Genomic DNA, 20,864 nt, shown 5'->3' with positions numbered 1-20,864 from the left:
GTGGAAGTAGTTATAGACAGTATGTAGACAATCATGACTGTATTCCAATAAAACTTTATTTACAAAAACAGCAGGCTGCAGGCTGGATTTGGTGTGCAAGCCATAGTTTGCCAATTCCTGATCAAAACTCATATTTGAAAGGTTCCTGGTTATGTTTAGGTTTTTCTTTATAGCACTAAGTATTTCTCTAGAATTCCCTGACTTTGAAGTAAAGGATAGCATGAGCAGAGGTAGCCATTAAGCAGAGAAGCACTTTCAAAGGTGCTTAGATACTTGTTACTATTAGGGGGGGAAATGTGTGGATAAGATTCTTCAACCAAATTTAGTATCAGAACCACTCTTTCCTTCCAGGAAAAATAAAGCAATGGGATCAGGGAAAGGAACGTATACTGAGGAGCTTGTCAGTACACACACTGGGAAATTGGGGACATGGATTTCTTCAGGAATAACTGGACACGGAAATTACTTTCTTCCATCCTCTCCTGATTTCCACTACTCCAACTCCAAACCATGAAGACGGAGACTTGCTCTTTCATGATCCACAAGAGCCAGATATTTACAAGTGTTCACTTAACTGGAAACACATAGTGTTTGCACAAGCTTTCATGGGGTGATGATGAAGGTCCAATTGTTAGGGGTAGAGAGGCGGTCAGATATGTCACTCACTGCTCTGTGTCCTCCAGGGAACCAAGGGATATGCAAACATTCACAATAAAGTGTGTACCTTGGAGTAATTCCCTGATAGAAAATATATGTATGAATTTTGGGAAGTCTTCAATGATACTATCTAAAAGGAAGTCTAGTGCATCTTTGTAGATATATTTACTATTTTTTATCCATTAGAATAGACTCTACTTTTCCCCTAAATTTCCCCTTATTTTGTTCTCTTAAGACATTTTCTAATCAAAGAAGAAAGAAAGAGGAAGGAAGGAAGGAAGGAAGGAAGGAGAGAAGGAAAGAAGGGAGAGAAAGAGAGAAAGAAAGAAAGAAAGAAAGAAAGAAAGAAAGAAAGAAAGAAAGAAAGAAAGAAAGAAAGAAAGAAAGAAAGAAAAAGAAAGGAATAATTATACTTACCTTATGTTATTTTTGGTCTCAGTTTTATTTTCAATGAAATTTTAAAGCTAGGCTTTAAATGGGATAAGAAGCTCTGATTGTTTAATTAAACAATTTACTTCAATCATTTGTTAGAAATTAAACTATTGCTAATTTCCATGTGCTTCTTTAGAACTACATGAGTGTAGCTGTAGACTTAAGAAAACATTCAGTGTTCTTATTTGTAGACAGTTATGAAGCAAAGGAAGAATTTTAAAGGAATTTCCTGATCATGATCATATAGTGGATAATAAAAATAATTTAAATGTTTTCCTATTTGATGTTCAAAATATTTTAAGTGAAGTGAAAAGTTACTGGAGGGTTATGTTTTCAACCATTTCTTATTATCTGGCTTTATTTTCAAAGTATGGTTTTCCTTGTGTTTTAATTTATTTTGTTTGTTTTTTAAAGCTACAACACTGGTTAAAATGGCCTCAAAAGTTACTATTTGAAATGAATTTGCGATAGTAGCTGACATGGCCAACATAACTATGATTCTCTCTTGTCAATGCTACCAATTTATTGTTTAGTTTATAAGTCTACTCAACAGAGAATAGTAGTTAGAATCTTTTATATATCATGCAAAAATATCCTTGCCCATCACTTTGAAAACATTTTGAATTACAATCTCATATCCTTTAAAATGGATGGCTGAAAGTATGATAAAATCCCATAAATAATTCCAAACTATCTCAAGTTATTTCAAAATTAAATATCACTGAATACTTTGTAAAATAAAGAGAAAATTAATTCTATATGAACTCTTCATCCCTTATTACAATAAGTCACCATTTATGATGGAAATGGTAATTTTAATCAAGGAGTGAGACTATAATTATAATTATGAGGAGGTTATATTCCAAACAATTATTCATACCCAGTGGCTAAAAGACAAATTATTTTCTATCACTAAGATAAAAAATAAGAATGTATACTGAAAAGGTTATACTTATTGAGAAGATAGTTCATTTGTGGAGACCAACATCACTAAGGGCCAGAAGTAGACTTGGGACATTTCTTCATACATTCAGTTCCACTACTCCTTTATATTTATAATTCTGAGTCCAAAATTCAGAATGGAAGAGAATATGATTTTTCTATGTTGCATAAAAAAGAGAATGAGAGAGAAAGAGAGCTGTCATTTGACTACTGAGAAAGCAATTCAGTTAGCTGGCAGAAGAAGGTATTTAAACTGTTCCTAACTTCTAACTCACTGTATTACTTGGTGTTGCTTTAGTGAGTCAACACACCATATCACGTTGAGAGATAATTCTCCATTGTCTCTTTTGTTCTTGCAGGTCTTACACAGAAAGCACCGAATGCCCTTTTTCAAGACTATATTTTCAAGAATTTTATATAGCTACAACTTTTGAAATGTTGAGATATATTGTCTTCTTCCAAAGCAAAGTACACACAATGCTTGTAATACAACAAAATAACGATAATATCTCCCTTCCAAATGAAGGACGGGAATTATTAGGGTTCCTCTCCTGTGATGTAACCCACAGCATGTGGTGGTACCCATCTGACCTATCCATTTTGCCTATTGGCACCTGAGACAATGGGAACTGACTCGATGATGCTGATGCTTATATTGCCTGCTGTGCTATGAGTAAGAATGTCCCTTTTCTATGACCCAGGCATCTCATGTTTTCTTCCAACATTCATGAAACTGTGGAATACTGCTTGTTCATGATAGCTGACAGAAAACAAGAACACCAACAAAAACAACAAAGGAGCAGCATTGTTTAATAATGAGAATGAAGAAGATATAGATTGCCAAGAAATATATTAAAGGATGCTCAACACCACTAATCATTAGAGAGATGCAAATCAAAACTACAAGGATGTAACACCTCACACCGGTCAGAATGGCCATCTTCAAAAAATCTACAAACAATAAATGCTGGAGAGGGTGTGGAGAAAAGGGAGCCCTCTTGCACTGTTGGTGGGAATGTAAATTGATAAAGCCACTATGGAGAACAGTAGGGAGGTTCTTTAAAAAACTAAAAATAGAACAACCATATGACCCAGCAATCCCACTACTGGGCATATTCCCTGAGAAAACCATAATTCAAAAAGACACATGTACCACAATGTTCATTGCAGCTCTATTTACAATAGCCAGGACATGGAAGCAACCTGTGTCCATCAACAGATGAATGGGTAAAGATGTGGCACATATACACAATGGAATATTACTCAGCCATAAAAAGAAATGAAATTGAGTTATTTGTAGTGAGGTGGATGGACCTAGAGTCTGTCATACAGAGTGAAGTAAGTCAAAGAGAAAAACAAATACTGTATGCTAACACATAAATATGGAATCTAAAAAAAAAAAAAAAAGGTTCTCAAGAACCTAGTGTTAGGACAGGAATAAAGATGCAGACGTAGAGAATGGACTAAGGACATGGGGAATGGGAATGGGAAGCCGGGATGAAGTGAGAGAGTGGCATGGACATATATACACTACCAAACGTAAAATAGATATCTCGTGGGAAGCAGCGACATAGCACAGGGAGATCAGGTCAGTGCTTTGTGACCACCTAGAGGGGTGGGATAGTAAGGGTGGGAGGGAGAGAGATGCAAGAGGGAGGAGATATGGGGATATATGTATATGTACAGCTGATTCACTTTGTTATAAAGCAGAAACTAACACACCATTTGAAAGCAATTATACTTCTGTAAAGATGTTAAAAAAAAATAAAGTATACAAATGCCATAAAACAACAACAGAAAAAAGAAATAATGAGAATGAATATGGATTAGAAGTCTACTCTAAAGTGGTTATGTTGATATATGCTATATAGTAAATCTCCTTTATGCAATCTCTATGGGAAATTCCAGGAGTAGAAAACATATGCTTCTATAATAGTAATTTCATATATTAGGTGTACTGATTAAATGTCAGTAGCAATAAATTATGTTGCTCCTCACAAACAACGAAACATACGTAGATAGTACCTCCTATGACAGTGGTCACACTTTTTTCAGAGTCAAGAAAAAGGAATTTTTCTCAAATATCTGTTATGTTTAAAGTGTATCCAAAGAACCCCTCTATATTACAAGTGTAGGTCTGAGTGGCATAACTGTGGCATAGATTCATCAATTCAATATTGTTGGAAGATGAGAACATTAAATTTGAAATCTTTATCATTCAGGTCACTTTGTACTTGCTTTTTCTGTTATCTTATCATACAGGTGGCCTTTCCCAGGGTACTTCTCTAATCATTCCATTGGGCCCCACTTCTTATCATCTGGTATAATATGTAAGTGGTAGTGGTTCATCAATGTTAGCCAACAGAAAGCACTGTCTTCCAAAGAATCCAACGAACTTTCTTTTAACTAATGTTTTACCAAAAAAATTTTGGAAACATACACATAAACACACACACACACACACACACACACACACAGAGTGATCTGTACTGTGAAGTCTGTGACAAATGCATCTGGGTTATTTCTGGTGACAGCATAATCTGGGTATATGATGTTCCACTATGTTCTTAGTCATGTGAATTGACACACGTGTGCTTTCATGTGGATAATTATTATAAGACCTGGAAATTAGAATCAAAGCCTCTGAACTCTTTATCTTAGCTTTTAAGTAACTACTCAGGCAAATCCCTAAATAATATAGAGAAGTGGTCAGAAGAAGAGGAAGGATTGAAAGATAATTAGAGGTAAGGTGGAAAAACAGGAGGAGAAGAAAGAAGGAGAAAAAGAAATGAGTGCTCAAATCTTAAAGCCATCCATGTTATTTTTGAAATGTTGTTTTTAATGATTCATATATTGATTTAAAGATAGTTGAATTTCACTCACGGCCCTGACAATTCAATTAAAATAACCCCATTAGACCTTTATGGCACAGCTATTATGAAACAACTAGCATGCTAGAAGCAAGAAATAAATTGTAAAGGAGAGAGAAGAACTGGCATACAATGGGCATCGACTATTTGACAAGAACTTTAGCATATTGTGTTATTTATTTACTCAAATTCTATTTCAGCAATTTTCCTTTTAGATATATTGCTGTCTAATCATACCCCAAAATGATTATTTCAAAGACAGCCTCACGTATTGAGAGAAACTATAAAACTCAGGGATATGTTTAAGAACCAAGGTGTGTAATAAAATATCAGGCTTACTTAATGGTTTATTCTGATGTTTTGCTACAGAAAGAGCAGGTAGCTAAAGATGCTTTGATTAGCAGCAAGGTCAATCCATTTGGCAGCAGAATGGGTTAGAAACAAGACCTTGATTTAGGGTACTTGAATATACTGCAAAGGTTCTCAGGTATGTAAGTGAGGCAGGAGTCAACAGGATGCATGAAGTTTTAAATCTTGTATGAAGATTGAGCTGGTGTGATGAACCTTGAATCTCAAATGAGCAGGGATTACTCTGATATTGAAAGCTCACACTTTAGGAGTAAACTGAACCATGAAAAGCACATTATAGGCTTTTCAAAAAGCTATGTGACTCATGAACTAAAGAGAGAGAGAGAAAAAGAAAGAGAGAAAGAAAGAAAGAAAGAAAGAAGGAAAGAAAGGAAGGAAGGAAGGAAGGAAGGAAGGAAGGAAGAAAGAAAGAAAGAAAGAAAGAAAGAAAGAAAGAAAGAAAGAAAGAAAGAAAGAAAGAAAGAAGGAAGGAAGGAAGGAAGGAAAGAAAGAAAGAAAGAAAGAAAGAAAGAAAGAAAGAAAGAAAGAAAGAAAGAAAGAAAGAAAGAAAGAGAAAGAAAGAAAGAAAGAAAGAATGGAAGGGGGAGGGAGAAGGGAAAAAGGGAGAGAGAAAGAAAGAAAGATGTTGAGCCATGAAAATAACTTATGTGTTGGTATAACTTTATGATATAATCTGCATTTTTATTGGATGCAAAGAGATATGTACATGAGTCAAAATATCACCTCAATATTGTGTTAATTTAGAATTTCCAGATAGGCAAATAATTTTGCAGTGCAGTTATAGCCATTTTAATATGCTATTTTACTATCTCTATTTTTCTTCCTTTCTTATTCTGTTTTTTTTTTACTAATCCAAAACACATTCTACATATACTTATTTAAAAAAATGAAATTCTATTGCTGCTGCCTTGACTTTTGTGTGTGTGTGTATATATATATATATATATATATATATATATATATATACACACACACACACACGCACATACATGTGAATACACACATACACACACTTGCAGGCATACCTTGTTTTATTGCATTTCACATTATGGTGCTTCTCAGATATTACACTTTCTACAGACTGAAGTTTTATGGCAACTCTGTGTCCAGCAAGTCTATTGGCGCCATTTTTCCAACCACATTTGCTCACTTCCTGCCACTGGGTCACATTTTGGTAATTCTCCCAATATTTCAAACTTCTTTGTTATTATTATATTTTTATGGTGATATGATCAGTGATCTTTGATGTTACTACTACGACTTGCTGAAGGCTAAGATGATGGTTAGTTAGCATCTTTTAGCAATAAAGTTTTTTTTAAAATTAAGGTATGCACATTGTTGTTTCAGACATAATTCTACTGCACACTTAATAGACTATGTACAGTGCAAACTAAGTTTTATTTGCTCTGGGAAACCAAAAACTGTGTGTGACTCACGTGATTGCAATGTTTCCCTTATCCCTGTGGTCTTAAACTGAAGCTGAAATATCACCGAGGTGCACGTGTATATAAAAAAAAGCATATCTTTTTATTGGTATGTCTCTTTGGAACCTTAGTGTTTGTAGTTCCATCCTGGTTTCTCTTGGACTTCTTTTTTAGTACTCTTCTGTCTATTCCATCGCAATGTCTCCCCAAAAAAACTTCAATAATGAATTGATGCAGTGACCTACACCTTCTCCTCCTTTCTTAGGGTTTCTTGCTGGTGAGGAGAATCACACATTGCTGATTAGTTCTACCACAAGAAAATATTTTAAAAAGTCATTTCCCTTAAGTCATTTATATACATCCTATTGGTTTTTTTTCTCTGGAAAATATTAATAGAATCCCTATCAGATCAAACCAGCATACACCAATCAATTTCACCTACACTTTTGAAATGCCATCTACAGGCTGTACACATCCCTTTCTCCTTTCTTCAAACCCTAGAGAAAATGATTAAAATCACTTTGAGTAAGTTTACCTCTCGCTCACTAAATGACAAAATCAGTAGAGGTGTTCCAGTCATTGTTTAACTTGACCTGTGGAGCTTGACATTATTTGTCATTTCTTATTCTTAAAACTTTATTTTACTTTCCATAACACTCTTACACGTTTGTCTTTTACTTCTTATTAATTAGATCTATCTATTCTTCATCTGCTTTTCAGTTAAAAATCAGGGTTCTCATATCTTCTCTGTAATTTTTCCTAGCTTGTTACCCACTTATGTGATTTTGACCACCATCTGTATACCAATTACTCCTGATCCTGTATCTCTACCATAGGATCTTTTATGAACTCTAGATTAATGTGTCTAAATATTTATGAGATACTTCACTTGGATACTTCTAAGCAACTCTGGATATATAATGATTAGCAGTGATCCTTTTATTTCTTACTCTAAAACCAAATCTATACAGAATACCAGCAAAACAGAAACCAGGAATCTACATCATTTTTTCCCCTTCTCCCTCTCATTCTTTACATATGATTATCCACTAATTATTTGTCTCATCCTTTATATTCTCTTGACCAATGGATCTGGAAATCTTCTATTGTCTACCTTTCAAATGTCCAACTCTAATATCCCGTTTCCTTTATTACTTCCGAGACAATCCTACTGTGACCTTCCCCTTCATATGCTCCTCATCTCCATGTCTGTTTTTCTGTCTCCAAGTCCTTCAAATGGATCTCTGAGTAATCATTCTAGAACTGTAATTCTGTCCATGAGAATCCTCAACCAAGATACTATGGATCCTGATGCCTTTAAGAACAAATAATACTGTAATGTACAGCATGGTGACTACACTTAATAATACCGTATTCATATTTGAAGGTTGCTAAGACAGTAAATCTTAAAAGTCCTCATCACAAGAAAAAAAAAATTGTAACTGTGTGGTGATAGATGTTAACTATACTTATTGGGGTGACCATCTCACAACATATACAAATGTCGAATCCTTATATTGTACACCTGAAACTGCTATTCTATGTCAATTATATCTCAATCAAAAAAAATTAAAAGAACAGATATTACTGATCTTGGTACCAGACTTGAGCCTCTGCACTTTCTCTATCTACCTACTCTGAAATGTTGGTTTCACACTCTCTGACTATATTGAAATACAGTTATCGAGCCTCACCTAACACTTTCAAGCCTCAGTGCTTATAAAAACTTTTCCTCAGACTATCTTTTCTGAAAAAATAAAGTCATCCTTCGAAACTCATCTCAGGTGCTTCGTCATCTATGAAGCCTTCCTTGAATTCCTCCATCTTCTAGGCATAGTCATAGACCTTCCTTTGTCTTCACAGCTCCTCATAGGGTCTTTGCCACAGTATTAAAATTAATTGTTGTATTAAAATTATTGTTTACTCCTAAGATGCTTATAGGACAATAAAATGTGATACCTTCTGGTACAATGAAACTAAATTATCCCACTCTACCCGGCTTAAAATCCCAGTTTCAGTATTTATTGGGTGTTGGGCCATGGGAAGTTATTTAACTTTCTGTGCCTCACTTTTCTGATGTGTAAAATGGGGCTACTAATAATCTTCCCCCTAGTGCTGTTGTGAAGACTACATAAATTTTGGTAAGTAAAGGGTTTAAAATCCTGCCTTAAGATGCTCAATAAAGCTTACCTGTTATAATTTCAATCTAAAGACATTCATACTTAAATTTATCCCCACAAGGCTTAATGCTTTCTGAAATTGTAATGCATTCTCAACGAAAAATGTTAAATAAAGAAATGCCTCTGAAATTAAGGTTTAGATATGCTTCAATTCTTAATCTTTCTGCCATTTTAAATACTTTCAACTTAAGAATTGCTGCTAACAAAGATCATCTGAAGTGACAACTCAATTTTCTAAATTATTATTTGAAGATGAGATGGGTAGCACTTTCTTGATACATAGCTTTGAGGCTATGACATAATTTAGTACTATACAGACAAAGACACCCAGTTATATTTGTTGGTATAAGCAACTTACTGTGCATGTGTGTGTGTAAGCAAATGTGCACGTGTGTGTGTCTTTAATAATAATTTTTTGAGGTGACTTTGAGCAACAGGTAATAAATGAATTTAAAATGTTTGCTGATCAAATTAATTTCTGTGTTGCTTTGCAATATGGCACCTTACACGTGTCCAAGTGTTGTAGTAAATCCAAAATGTCTATTTGAGAAAAGCATTGATTTTGCCTCTTGACACACTTGGGATGTATTTGTATATAAAATAATATTCATTATAAGCAACACCAAGGTTTGGTCTTTCTTGAAAGGATGTCAACAATAACACCTGCTCCTTTTAAATATTAAATATAACAGTGTTGAGGCTAATATCTATTAAGCCACTCAACCACCCCCCTTTAATTTCTACCGGAAGAAATTATTTTATATTTGAAGGTAGGGAAATTGCTTTTTTCTCTCAATAAGTGGAGTTTCCAATAGTGGGAACTCTACAAATTAATACTTTCCATGTATGTTCTTGCTGAAAAGAAACATACATTAAATTTGAAGCTCACTTAGAATAGTTCAGTTGACCATTGTTCTTGACACTTGTGCACTCCCTTGACACAGAGTTCCATGTTATTTATAGCACCTTGCTTTACTATGAACTGTCTCAGAGCCTTTCCAGAGAAAAGCAGGAGCACAAATATATTTATATGTTTACACACATATATATAATGCTTGAATTGGTCCCAATGTTATCATATCACTATTTCCACATCTACAATCATCAAGACAGAGTTAATTAAACTTTAATTAGTTTCCATGTGGAAAGGAAATCTTGGCAACTGTTGTTTCATTTGCATTAGAAACATACATTACCTGAGAACCATGGGTTTTCATTATACTTTACAAATGGGGAACCATGTGTCTATGAAAATAATATTTTAATTTCATAATAGGCTAGATCTTAGACCTTTTTAATCTATTTATAAACACTAATTCATCTCTTAAATGATTTGGGTGAATTCCATACTATCATAGTAATTATAAAAATAGAATTCAAGGCTATCAAAGCTTGCATAAGCAGCTCCTAGATCCTTTTAATCATGTCCATTGGGATGTGAAATACTACACTAGCTAGGATAGATTAAAAGTCAATTCATTAAATTTTCAACAAAATTTAAATTTTCACCTCAAATTCTGGCAAGCAAAGACTATGGATCTGCTTTAGTCAAAACCAGAGAATGGCTTCTCAGCAGACATTTGCCCAGAACCTCAATGCGATGTCCAGCTTCCATCACAAGCAGAGTTGATATAACTGACACCCAGGAGGCAGAGTTCTAGAGCTATGCCCTCTTCATTTGTCTTGGATTTGAAAACTCAATCCTTATGCAAAATTAACTCACAAGAAATGAGTGCACCAGGACAACATGAAATTATCTCACCATAGAAAAGGTTAGTGATTTTTTTATATTCTGTGATCACATAGAGGAATCATACAAGCAGAAACTATGTATGGTAACATCAGGGGACATCCATGCTTGGGAGTGCTTTCCTCAAAAGTTGCTAAGGCCCATCTTGTGCCGAGGGCTATTTGTGGAGCAATGCCATCTGAGTGGGGTGCCCTGGGATGGATTAGAATTGCTTGGGCCTCAGCAGACATTTCTCTCCTTTAAGGGTCTTTCTGACTTTCTGCTCAATTTTGGGGTTCACCAGATACCATATGGACCTCAGGACTACCACCTATGGAGTTGTCCCAGGGCCACAAGACCAGGCCCTGATTCCTAGTAGACGGCCTGTCAAGGATATTACTCCTGCTAAACGGCATTGTATATTTTTTGCAAGATCACTAAAAATTGGACTGCCAGAATGGTACTCAAAGACTGATTTGATGTGACTCAAATTTTATGTATAGATAGGTACCCCACAGAAAATAAATTTGCTCAGGGCCCATACACAGTAGTGTAATAGGGAAGAACAAATCTGACTCCATATTAGATCTGTTTCTTTTACCTTTGTACTCTGTTGCCTATGCTTAGTCATGCTGGCTCTGCACCTTTTGTAAAAGAATGTTGCCTATTGCTTGAAATATACAGGATAACCTATTCTCAAGACTCTGACCTTTAAGAGTCCATTCATGTAGAGATAAAAAGTTGCAGAACAGAGAATAACTTTTGTCTTGTTGGAGGTTTACAGGAACATCCTGACCTGGCCTATGTGGACAGCTGCAAGAACAAAGGATACCGACACCAAGAAGTTTGCAACAACTAACCACACCCCTCCCTCACCTTGCCTCCCTGCTGAAAGCCTTCAGGGAGCTCAGGGTTTTGGGGGCAGGAGCCACCCATCTACTTGTATCGCCCTGCAATAAACCTTTCTCTGCTCCAAACTTTGATGTTTTGGTTTGTTTGGACTCACGGTGCATCGGGCACATAAACTTGTGTTTGGTAACACTAGGGCAACCCTGGCTACATGTTCATTTTCAGCAAGGTTCTATCTGAAGACCTTCCCCACTGTATTATTCAATATTTTAAAAGTAAATTTCCAAAAGGTAAATTCTAAAATCATAGGGCAAAGAATTTAGATCTTGAATAGATTTGCTTCCTTTGAGCCAGTATTAGAATCATAAGACTCATCATGTTTCTCATTAGTTTAGGTTTTCTGAAATCTCTAGGGACTTTAATATTCCAGAGACATAATCTTCTATATCAGCTTCCTAATACTCCTTCTACTATGGTTTTCCATTTCTGTCTTTGGATTTATTTTAAACTCTCTTCAAACATAAATATTTTTATTAAAACCATAGAAAAATCTTTTAGAAAATTAAAAAATGGAAATATCAAAATACATAAAATATTTATTTTTCTGGAAAATATTCTGGTATCATTGATACGGTCTATCTATTATAGACATGAGTCAAAAATTTTATGTAAGAAAAATAGCAGTGAAACACAAATGTGCTGAAACAGTTGCCATCAACTATTTTGTGAAAAAATTTTAATTTCTTTAAAATTACAATAAGATTAAAATTTGTGTATTGTGTTGAGATTTATGTGTACATATCTGGGTTCCAGCATTTATTACTTTGGCCATAAATAGCTTCATAAATAGCTTGTAAAGCCTAAAATAATGGAATTATTTATAAAGTATAAGCAAGCCAAATCAAATATAGAGCTTCCTCAACTTACAATGGGGTTACATCCCAATAAACTCATTGTAAACTGAAAATATTGTAAGTCGAAAAGCATTTAATACACCTATTCTACTGATTATCATTACTTAGCCTAGACAGACTTAAACATTCTCAGAACACTTATATTAACCTACACTCGGAAAAAATCATCTAGCACAGAGCCTATTTTATAATCAAGTGTTGACTATCTCATGTAGTTTATTGAATATTGTACTAAAAGTGAAAAACAGAATGGTTATGCGAGTACAGAATGCATACTGTTTTCATGACATTGTAAAGTTAAAAAATCCTAAATCAAACGATTGTAAGTCTGAGACCATCTATACTCCAGAACCACAACCTAAATGGTATATCATGTTTTCCAAGAGGGAGGGAAAGGGAGACATTCTGGTCATTCAAAGATATCAACAAAAATGTAGACTATTTATACCTGCTGATTTTTCCTGTCTCTCATTGGTAAACAATTCCAGAATGGCTATGACCAATAATGCGTTATAGTAACAGTTTTAATTTCATCTACACATATTAACTTCATGTCTTTGGCGAATAATGCCAAAAATAGGAACAGAATATATATTAACTTCATTAAAATAACCAGGGAGAATGGAAGCAAAGAGGGATTAAATGATATTCCAAAGCTTACCCAGGCCATTGAGTCAGGAAGAGAAACCAGGTCACTCAGATTTCAATTCCAGTGTTCTACTCACCGGTTTGTTCAACTCCTGTGCAAAACATCCATACACAATACACAATGCATAAGCCCCCTTGCCATCAAGTTGTTGTCAAAAGAAACACGCCATTACCTTTCCCACATACTGAGGCTCGGAGCCCATGTATTCCTCCAGCACAAAAAATTGATTCCATACCCAGCCACGTTTAACTCGTTGGAAATGTGATCGCCACCCTGGCAGGTGGATAACATTCTCTCTTGGTTCTGTGGCTAAAGTCTGCTGTGGCTGAGGTTGAAGTGGTGTTAGGAGACCTCCATCAAACAGGACCCAGAGCAGCAGGGATAAACAGTTCCTTGTAAGCATTGGCAAAAGCTTTCCTACAGCAGAGTAATAAAAACTCCAGCACTTAATGCAGTATTGTGGAATCCAGGTTTGAGGTGTCTGTGGCCTCTACCACTTAGCTCTCTCTTTTATTGCAGAAATGATAATGCAGGCATCAATCCTTTTGATGAAAAGGCTTCTGCTATATTATATTCCATCTAAAGGGACCTATAAAACAGATTAACAAAGATACATTAAATTGATAGAATTACATGATGATAGTCATCAAAACTTTCATTATATCTGCCAACATTTAAAGAAACAGAGAGGAAAGTCTTTAAAAGAGTTATATTGGTAAATGGTCACTGCTCTTTAACCTGTTAACTTGGATAAAACATCTGAGTTTGTTTTACAGACTTGAAAAGTATGAATTACAATAAAGCAACAGGTATATCATAAATAGAAGCAATCATTTTTTTAATTTAATAATCATATTAAGAATAAAACAGGGATCACTGTTTTTGTAATTGAAGTATAGTTGATTTACATTATTTCAAGTGTACAGCAAAGTAATTCAGATATATATATATATATATATATTCTTTGTTAGATTTTTTCCATTATAGTTTATTACAAGATATTGAATATAATTCCCTGTGCTATACAGTAGGTCCTTGTTGTTTATTTATTTTATATATAGTAGTGTGTATCTTTTAGTCCTGAATTCCCAATTCATCCCCGCCTTTCCCCTTTGGTAACCATGTTTGTTTTCTATGTCTGTGAGTCTATTTCTGTTTTGTAAATAAGTTCATTTGTATCACTTTTTTTATATTCCACATATGAGGGATATCATGTATTTGTTTTTCTCTGTCTGACTTAGTATGATAATCTTTAGGTCGACTTAGTATGATAATCTTTAGGTCCATCCAAATGGCATTAGTGCTGCAAATGGCATTATTTCATTCTTTTTTCATGGCTGAGTAATATTCCATTGTCTATATATACCACATCTTCTTTAACCATTCATCTGTCAATGGACACTTAAGTTGTTTCCATGTCTTGGCTATTGTAAATAGTGCTGCTATGAACATTGGGGTGCACGTATTTTTTGTATTAGAGTTCTTTTCCAGGATCACTATTTTTAAAGTGAACTGAAAGTAGGATTTCACAAACGGCACAATTGACCTTTTGGGATGGATAACTCTTTGTTGCTGGGGAGCCAGCATGTGCATTTTATGATTTCTAGCAGCACCCCCTTTCCTTTACTCGATAGATGACAGTAGCATCCTCTCTCACAGTCAGTTTTGACAACCAAAAAATGTCTCCAGACATTGCCAGATAAATATTCCCTGGGAGGAGCAAAATAGGCCAAGATTGAGAACCAGAGATTTAGAGAATAAGGAAAAAACAAAGCAGTTTTAAAAAAGCAAAAAAATTCTCTGAAGTTAGAGAATAGGTAGAATAGGACCATGAAAGAAAGAATAACATAAATTACTAAACGTAAATGATCTTACTAAGATGTAAGTTATTGAGAAAATCTCAGATTGTTTTATAAGTCTTTATTATAAGCTTTAAGTTTAAAAAAAGTTTCTCTAGCCTTGGCATACTAGAAACACTGGATAAAAAGGAATTATTTTGTAGGTGGTGTGCAGCTCAGAGCAACCTTGGGTCCCTATCAGATGGACAACCTCTGCCCTGCATCTAGGTAAAATGAGCTTTGAACATCCCCTTACAACAAACACTTTTTTTCATTCACTTATCTAAGGTTTGGGTGTTTACAAGGTACTAGGACCTTTGTTAAACAGTAGATAAGATAACAGACACAATCCTTCCCTCTCGTAAATCAGAAATGGAAAATAAATAGTCATATAAAGAAATGAGGGCAAATGTACCAGTGCTGTTAAAAAAAAAAAAAAAAAAAAAAAAAGATAGCAAACAGAATATCCTGATGGCAAAACTTAAGTGACCAAAACTTAAGTTAGCAAAAGCCTGTTATAGGTGCCAACTGCAGTGAGACCTAAAGGTAACAGCAGATCTATGTTCTGTAAGCAGCATGGGACAAATGTGGTTCCAGCCAGGGAACTTTCATGCATTTGGCACTAGGGGCCCATTGCCCACAGCCTGGGAAGTTTCCAAGGGCCAAAAATGTTGGAGGCCAGAAATTATGTACAGCGCTTCCAAAACAAGAGAAGTAAAACAATACATATTCAATCACACACCTATAAAACAGGGCATTTTGTCAACCTGTCATTTGCAATTTGGTTTAATGATTATTCAGTTACATACAATATAATAAAAAGTATAATGCATTCTTTGCAAATATTCAAATTTAAACATTTAACGTGAGAGCAATTCACTATGCTTGAGTTAAGATATGAGATGGGGAGGGTTAAAATTTATACTTTGAGAGCATCCTACAAGGACACTCCCAAAAGGAGAAATAAAGCAGGATATGTATTTTTTTCTGGCCTGAAGGGGTGCACCTGTTAGCTACTAACAAAAACATAAACAGTATATATTTTATTGCATCTTTTCATTCTGGCAAAATAATGTTCATAAAAAGTTAACTTAGATCTATATTATGCAATATGCTAACCACTAGCCATATGTGGCTGTCTAGTTGAAATCTCGCAAGTTGATGTTGAGATGTGCTCTACTTTTCAATTATATACATTTCAAAAAACTAGTACAAAAAAAAATAATGTAAAATCCGACTATTGTTTCTATATTTATTAGTTGTTGACCTGGTGATATTTTGGATATAGAAGTTAAATAAATATAAACTATTTAATGTGACCTATTTCTTTTTAATTTTTAATGTTTACTAAAAAATTACAATTATAGATGCAGCTTGCATTTGTGATTTGCATTATTTTCTACTGAATAGAACTGATTTAAACAATAGAGTTTAAATCCCACCCGCAATTTCTACTTAAGTAATGTATTCTTAACATTCAAAATTCGAGTATCTAGCACAAACTGTGTCATGTTTGTGTGACAATATATTTGCGATGTCCGAGGATATTTGCAACTCTATGCAATAAGCCTGTGTAAAAATAATGCACGTTTTCCTCATCTGTTTTCAAGTTTAAATTACTAACACCAAAAACTAAAATGTTTTAATTTCTTGTATTTTCCACCTTGTCCATGTTTCTTCCCCTACTCATGTCAATCCTACCCCAGGCATATATACAGAACAGATAGGGAGATAAACATGAGTAGAATAAATGGATGGCAGGAACTCTAACTTCCCAAACCTAGTCTATTATATATAATTAGGTTGTACTTTTGCCTTTCTGTTCCATTGATTTTTTCTCCTCCATTTTTTTGGGGCATGAGTTATAAAAATTCAGATTTTAGTGAGCATTGATACCTAAAGTTATTTCTTTAAACAGTGCCTTTTTATTTTATATTAGAGATTTTTGATATTGTCCAGCTGGCTATATTCATCATCAGTACCATCACTATGAGTCCAGATACACTTTCCCCTTGGAAGTGGAGGTGTCTGAAATCTGAGTTTTGATCTCCTTTTAGAGGAATCTTTCAGAAATTCTAATTGGCCCACATCATCCTCCTTTTGTCACCTTAGAATGGGTGTTTGTGATGTGAAGAAGAATGTAAAAGTAACATAGAAAGTATGTTTTTTCATAAGCTAATTCCCCAGCACTGTAAAGATTCACATCACCAAAAACAGCCCCTAAATGCAAAACATTGTCATGAGGCTGAAGTGAAAAGGAGCCACAGAAGAGTACAGTGTGGCAGAAGAGCCCCCCATTTCCCTCGCCTCGTGCCCACTTCTTGTTCTTTCCTTTGGTTCTCTCTGGACACATATTCTACTTAGCCTGCTGTGTCCCGTATCCCTGCCATCAAATTACTTTCTCCTTTTTTGTTAAAATATGTTTTTATATTTACAGGAATGTATGAGTAGTTTATTTAGCTGATATTTTCATTAGGATGGTGATGGCCAGGGGTGACCTCATAGGTTCTGAAGATATGCACTTAATCTTATTCTTTGCCATGAATGCTGCTGTTTTAGTATGAATTCTGCAGAAGGCAAAGCTTTTTAGGAACTCACATACCACATTGTAGTAGAAAGATCTATAATTAAAAATGTAAAGCCGGGTTTCCCTGGTGGCGCAGTGGTTGAGAGTCCGCCTGCCGATGCAGGGGACACGGGTTCGTGCCCTGGTCCGGGAAGATCCCACATGCCGCGGAGCGGCTGGGCCTGTGAGCCATGGCCGCTGAGCCTGCGCGTCCGCAGCCTGTTGCTCCGCAACGGGAGAGGCCAGAACAGCGAGAGGCCCACGTACCGCAAAAAAAAAAAAAAAACCCCAAAAACCAAAAAACAAAAATGTAAAGCGTTCTCACTGTATGCTGAGGATGTAACACACAGCACGATGACTGTAGTTAACACTGTATTGTATATCTGGAAGTTGCTAAGACAGTAGATCTTAAAAGCCAGGATTTTTATGATGATATTCATGAACTTAATAGGGCCTGCATGATCTACCTCTACACCATGCTAGACCCTTGCCATTCTCCCCTTCTCTCAAACCCTTTACTGATAAATAATATTATTAACAATAGTAATAATTTATATTACAGGTTTATTTGTATGATTATTTGTTCCACTTTTCTGAGTAGAGTGAACAGGGGCTAAAAGAGTAGCAATGATGTCTCTTTTGTCAGCTTTTCTCAGCTGTGCTGTTCCTGGCATCTATAACAGTGTATTGTAAGTACCAAAAAAGCATTTGTTAAGTTTGAGGGAATCAGTCATAGAATGATAATAGCCAACTTTCACTGAAAACTCACTATGTTCCATATAATGTTGTGTGTTCTGCACCAGTACAATTGTTCTGTGAAGGTGTTATTATACCCATTTGACAGATAGAATGGAGGAATAGAGAAGTTAAATGACTTGACCATTGTCCACAGAGGACTGCATAGCAGGCGGGTTTGAATCTGGGCACTCTGACTCAAGAGCCCATCCCCTTGGATTCTGTTCTCCACTATCCCTGAATGAATGAATGCATAAATAGATGAGAGCATCAAGGGTTTCAAATCCTAGCAAGACAATGAATATGAGCTTGAAGACCTGAGTTCCAAATTCTGTTTCCAAAGCAAAGTAGTTACTTCAGTATTGGGCAGCATAAAGTTTCTTAGACTCATTTAGATCTTCTGTGAAATTAGAAGATTTGAAGCAATTAGGTCAATATAGTTCCTTTGAAGTCAGGAGGTTCAGGACCCCCAGCCCTCACCCACCAGGATGTAAAAAGAGACACATAATTCTAGGCAGAGACAGAAGAAAAGAAAAAAAAGCTATAATAGACATGGCCAGTGTGCTAACAGGACTGGATGGTGGCTGAAAACTCAGAAACGGCACAACAGCCCAGCTTATCCACCCAGCAAGGCGCTAGACAGGCCGGGTGACCCAAAGCACAGAGAAGGTAAGGCACTTTCCAGCTGTCCAGCCTCTTCCCAGTTAGACTGAACTGCGGGTGCTGTGCTGGGGTCTGTCAGATGAGAGGGCAGCCTGTGGGATCTAAGTGATGACTCTGAATTTGGGGGTCACTTCCAGGCTTGGTATAGTTTTAAAAAATCATAATAAAAGAAATAAATGAAAAGATAGGCTTTGGAACAAGACAGATCTGAGGAATAATGTCTAATAACGTCATAGCATAGTTTTACGCTAAGTAACTGTCTGTCAGGTAGCATTTGAATTGTGGGGACACCATCAACAATATTCTTATGTCTGTAGAGCTAAATACAGGAAGAAATAAAATATATGTTAATCTCATCATTCAATTAGAACGTGTATACACACGCATTTCCTAACTCATGTTATTGTATTAGGATCCTAAAATCCATTCCAACACTCTATAAGACTGTGGTGCTTCAGTGAACAGAGGAACAGATATTATTTTCAGTGCAGGATGCTGCTCCCAGCAGATCCCAGCCTCCAGCCACATTGTCAGCCGGGGAGCTTTTAAAGTGTTATATCACAACAAAAGTAATGCAAGGAGATTGAAGGACTCTGGTTCTTAAGTAAAAGAGAAACAACTCCCTCAGGCATGGAATATAGTCAAAATTACAAGGAAAAATTATGAGGAGCCATCAACCTGGGTACACTTGCCCCAGCACCAATGGTGCTGTTACAAGATCAAGAACAGAGACTTGTTCTGAGGTGTCAGCACCCTATGGAAACATGGGAACTTTAAAGAAGACATATTTGTTACAAAGGACATCACCAGAGATGCGTTTTACTCCATATACTGGATTTCGGGCACAGTGTTTAAAATTTTACATTTGTCTATTATTCCTAAATTTTGTGGAGCCAAATTGGCTTTCCAAAGACTTTCCAAACCCAATGATGAGTCTCTGGAGCCACACATTGCTTTTAGCAGAAGGGAGATTTAAAAAAATGGTCATATATCAAAGCAGGGGTTAGTTAGATGTGAAATACCCAGTGACAGCTTTTCCGTTAAATGTGTCGTTAGAACTGAGAGATACCGAAGGCTGTGGTTTTTGTAGTTACTTATTTAATTTTGGGTGTGTTTGTTTTTAAGAATAGCTCTTGAAAAGGGGTCTACTTTATATAAATTACACTGAAAGGGTCTATCTTTGTTAGATGATGTCTTACTAGGTTGACAGGTATGTTAATTATTACAAGTGGTTCTCGTTTTTGGAATACATTGGGGATGAGCAAATATCCCTACCACACCTCTCTTGGTCCTAGTAAGCCCAAACCAAAAGGAAAATTTACACTCTCTCTGGTGCAGCAAAATCTTAACCCCAACTCTTCTATGTTACAAACTTAACACTGAGAAGTAGAGAAGTATGGATGGTAAAGCCACTTCCATTGTCTCTTAGAAGTTAAATAAAGATGTCTGAAGGTGATAATTACTCTCTGATCTTGATCTGTGGAGTTCATTAATCCTTGCTCTCTGACTTATCCAGACCCTACTCTTTACTATATATATATAGTATATATATATATATATATATATATACACACACACACACAGTAAATGATATGATACTGGTATCGTCAATAAGCTAAGAAAAAATATCTGTGGGAGAAAAAAAAAAGAAACTCAACATGGGACATCTTTCCAGTATGGATGACAAGGAACACAATCTCTCTCCTTCCCTCTCTCGGAAGACAGATTTGAGCACACATTTACATTCATGGTGTTATTTTTAACTGCATTGTTAGAGCACCCTTGATGTGATGTTCTGAAAAAGGCAGTTTACTTCTTTGGTGTTCCTCTGCAAAATCAATAACAACAGTCTACTCATGAGAAATACATTAGACAAATCCCAACTGAGTGACATTCTATAAAATGCCTGAGCAGTACTTTTGAAAACTTTGAGTGTCATCAAAAACAAGGAAAATCTTGGGAATTCCCTGGTGGCCCAGTGGTTTGGACTCTGAACTTCCACTTCAGGGGGCCCAGATTCAATCCCAGGTTGGGAAACTAAGATCCC

General features: G+C 35.7%; 1 protein-coding gene across 2 annotated transcripts in view; it reads right to left on the bottom strand.

The window, feature by feature from the left end:
- Positions 1 to 20,864, bottom strand: part of CDH12 (cadherin 12) — a 405,814-nt gene that overhangs the window by 269,015 nt on the left and 115,935 nt on the right. For both annotated transcript variants that reach the window (XM_060009645.1, XM_060009644.1), the window contains one exon: positions 13,188 to 13,604. In XM_060009645.1, coding sequence (XP_059865628.1) covers positions 13,188 to 13,418 — 231 coding nt within the window. In that variant the 5' untranslated portion in view covers positions 13,419 to 13,604. The remainder of the gene's footprint in view (positions 1 to 13,187; positions 13,605 to 20,864) is intronic.

Source organism: Delphinus delphis, chromosome 3 (assembly GCF_949987515.2).
Source record: "Delphinus delphis chromosome 3, mDelDel1.2, whole genome shotgun sequence".
Classification (NCBI taxonomy): domain Eukaryota; kingdom Metazoa; phylum Chordata; class Mammalia; order Artiodactyla; family Delphinidae; genus Delphinus; species Delphinus delphis.
The sequence above is the reverse complement of the archived record's forward strand: the minus strand, read 5'-3'. Positions and strand labels throughout refer to the sequence as shown.